The sequence below is a fragment of the Octopus bimaculoides genome, unplaced genomic scaffold (assembly GCF_001194135.2).
Source record: "Octopus bimaculoides isolate UCB-OBI-ISO-001 unplaced genomic scaffold, ASM119413v2 Scaffold_81308, whole genome shotgun sequence".
Classification (NCBI taxonomy): domain Eukaryota; kingdom Metazoa; phylum Mollusca; class Cephalopoda; order Octopoda; family Octopodidae; genus Octopus; species Octopus bimaculoides.
In genome coordinates this window covers 7,058-9,557 of record NW_026387480.1, presented here as the reverse complement: position 1 = coordinate 9,557, position 2,500 = coordinate 7,058, and the positions used below count along the sequence as shown (strand labels likewise).

General features: G+C 42.6%; 1 protein-coding gene across 2 annotated transcripts in view; it reads right to left on the bottom strand.

Annotated features, from left to right (window-relative positions):
• The window catches only part of LOC106878321 (serine/arginine-rich splicing factor 7), a 12,753-nt gene that overhangs the window by 5,698 nt on the left and 4,555 nt on the right, over window positions 1-2,500 (bottom strand). For both annotated transcript variants that reach the window (XR_008267147.1, XM_014927511.2), the window contains exons 2-3: window positions 1,678-1,871; window positions 1,055-1,267 (exon numbers count right to left, since the gene is read on the bottom strand). Coding sequence is in view for 1 of the 2 variants with exons in the window: in XM_014927511.2 (XP_014782997.1) it covers window positions 1,055-1,267; window positions 1,678-1,862 (398 nt within the window). In the remaining variant the exon portion in view is untranslated. The remainder of the gene's footprint in view (window positions 1-1,054; window positions 1,268-1,677; window positions 1,872-2,500) is intronic.

Here is a 2,500-nt window from a genome sequence, read left to right as displayed (position 1 = left end):
ATTAAGGGAAATATATAAAAAAAGCCATCATCGTTTTCTGTATATATATACATATTCAAAGAATTACCTTGAACCAACACTGACAGCCCCCCCCCCACCTCTCCTTCCAAATTTAGCATTTAACACTAATAAAAACACAGCTTTCTAATTTAAGCCTTTCGATGCCTACACACCTGAAATCAACCCTTGTTTTAGGATACAAACTTCTTGTTTTAAAAAAGGGGATCTAAATTAAAACATTCCAGCTTAATTAATGACAGTTATTTTACTAAACTCGTAATTATTTTCAGAATTAATATAAACTCAGTGTATTTCAACCTGTATGTAAGTATAGGGACCATAATAGGGTCGCAGATATCGTTTCCACGGATACCGTTTATTAAGACGACGAGCTGGCAGGTTTGCTTGCCGGACAAAATGCTGTGGTATTTCATTTGTGTTCAAATTCAACTTTAGCCCTGGGCTAAGCAAAGCCTTGTGAGTGGATTTGGTAGACGGGAACTGAAAGAAGCCCATCAGATACACGGGTGCATTCATCCCTCACAAGCACTTGACAACTGGTGCTGGTTTGTTTATGTCCTTGTAACTTAGACCAAAAAAGGCCAATAGAATAAGTACCAGGCTTTAAAATATAAGACCCAGAGTTGATTCAAAAATTCTTCAAGGTGGTGCCCCAGCATGGCCACAGACTTATCACAGAAGCAATTAAAAGATTATATTTTTATAAATAGATCTCATTTGGGACTGTATTTTAAAAAAATTGAAATATTTTGCATGTTGCAGAAGTATAACCAATTAACTGCACCTAGATTTTCATAAATTTTAACGATATCTTACACGAGCCATTAAGGGTCAATGTTGACCCCCAACTAATAACCATCAAGATGCTAGCCCTACACACAACATCAAACAGACCCTTAATTAACAAGCACACAACCCCACCCCCCAACTTACTGTCATAAATACTGTTAGGAAAATAAATAACAAAACAAGGGGGGGGGGGTAATGATAGGGGTGGCCAGACGATGTCAAAATGTTCTGTGCCCATACTTACTTGGAGTGCCGCTTTGAGTACCGAGACCGACCGGTGCGCTTGTACCGAGAGCAGTCGTAGGCATAGTGTCCCCTGTCGCCACATTCAAAGCATCTGTCTTCAGGATGGAATGGTCTCCTGGTCTTCGATGATCCACGACCACCCCTCATCCAGGGTTTCGGACGAACTTTCCCGGTCGAGTGTTCCACTCTGACCCTGGCGCCGCAAACATTTCTGAAAGGAAAATGAAATTAAATTGGAATTTTTCTTCTTCTTCTTCTTCTTCTCACAATCTTTTAGCAGTTAAACCAGCCGGGGATTTTTCTAATAACTTACTCAACAAGGTAAGCGGAATGGTTAGCTTAATGGCTTATCACCCACCTACACATTCTGATTTCAAATTCTGTTGAGGTCAACTTTACCTCTCATCCCTTTGAGGGTTGATAAAATAAATACCAGCTGAACACTGAGATTGATATAATCGACTGACCCCTCCAACACCCCACCCCGAAATTGCAGGCCTTGTGCCACAATTACAAACCTAAGTCAAGAGAGGTTTCTCTTGGCTGCTCAATTTCTATAAGTTATCAATCATGCATGCACCACAGACAAGAAAAATACAGAAGATGAATGGATTGACTTACGTTCCATCAAGGGCTCGAACAGCATCTTCCGCATCCCTGGGATCTTCAAACTCCACAAAGGCAAAACCAGAAGGGTTGCGAGCAACCCAGACGTTCCTCAGCGGGCCGTAGTAGCAGAATGCCCGTTCAATTTCCTTCTCGGACGCATCTCTCGGCAGGTCTCCAACGTAGATCTTACAATCCATTATTTAGACCTAGGAGGGAGGATGAAGAAGGGATGAAAAAGGAGACAGAGAGAGAGAGAGAGAAGGGGGGGAGACATTCAAAGACCTCGCAATAACCATGGGAACAACGTGAGCCTCTGCTAGATACAGCAACTAAAGCTTCCTCCAAGTTACATAGATAGGAAAATAGACAATGGAACCTGATGAGACCAGCTCTCATTAAAGCATCTAACCCATGCCAGTGTGGAAAACGGATGCTAAATGACACAACACTGCCAGGAATCGAACCTGTGACCTGACGGTTGTACGCCGACCACTAAGTCATGTGCCTTCACAAGACCAGACCATACCTTATCCTGGTAACACACACACACAGGGGGGGGGGGGCAAAGATGATATAAATTCAGACAAGTGGTTGCTTCCAACATGTTATGACCTATTTATCAACGCGTAAGGGGCGTGATCCCTTAACTGTGAGAAAGTCGATTTATGGCCTAGATCCACTGTGCCAGATACGCAAAAATTGGGACGAGATGGTCACGGCTGGAACACCATTGATCATAGACCAGCGCAATCTAGGCAGTTGCAAAACTAAATCTCGATTAAAATTCTTCCACGTGTTTATCGAAGCCACACACACACGCGAGCGAAAAGAACCT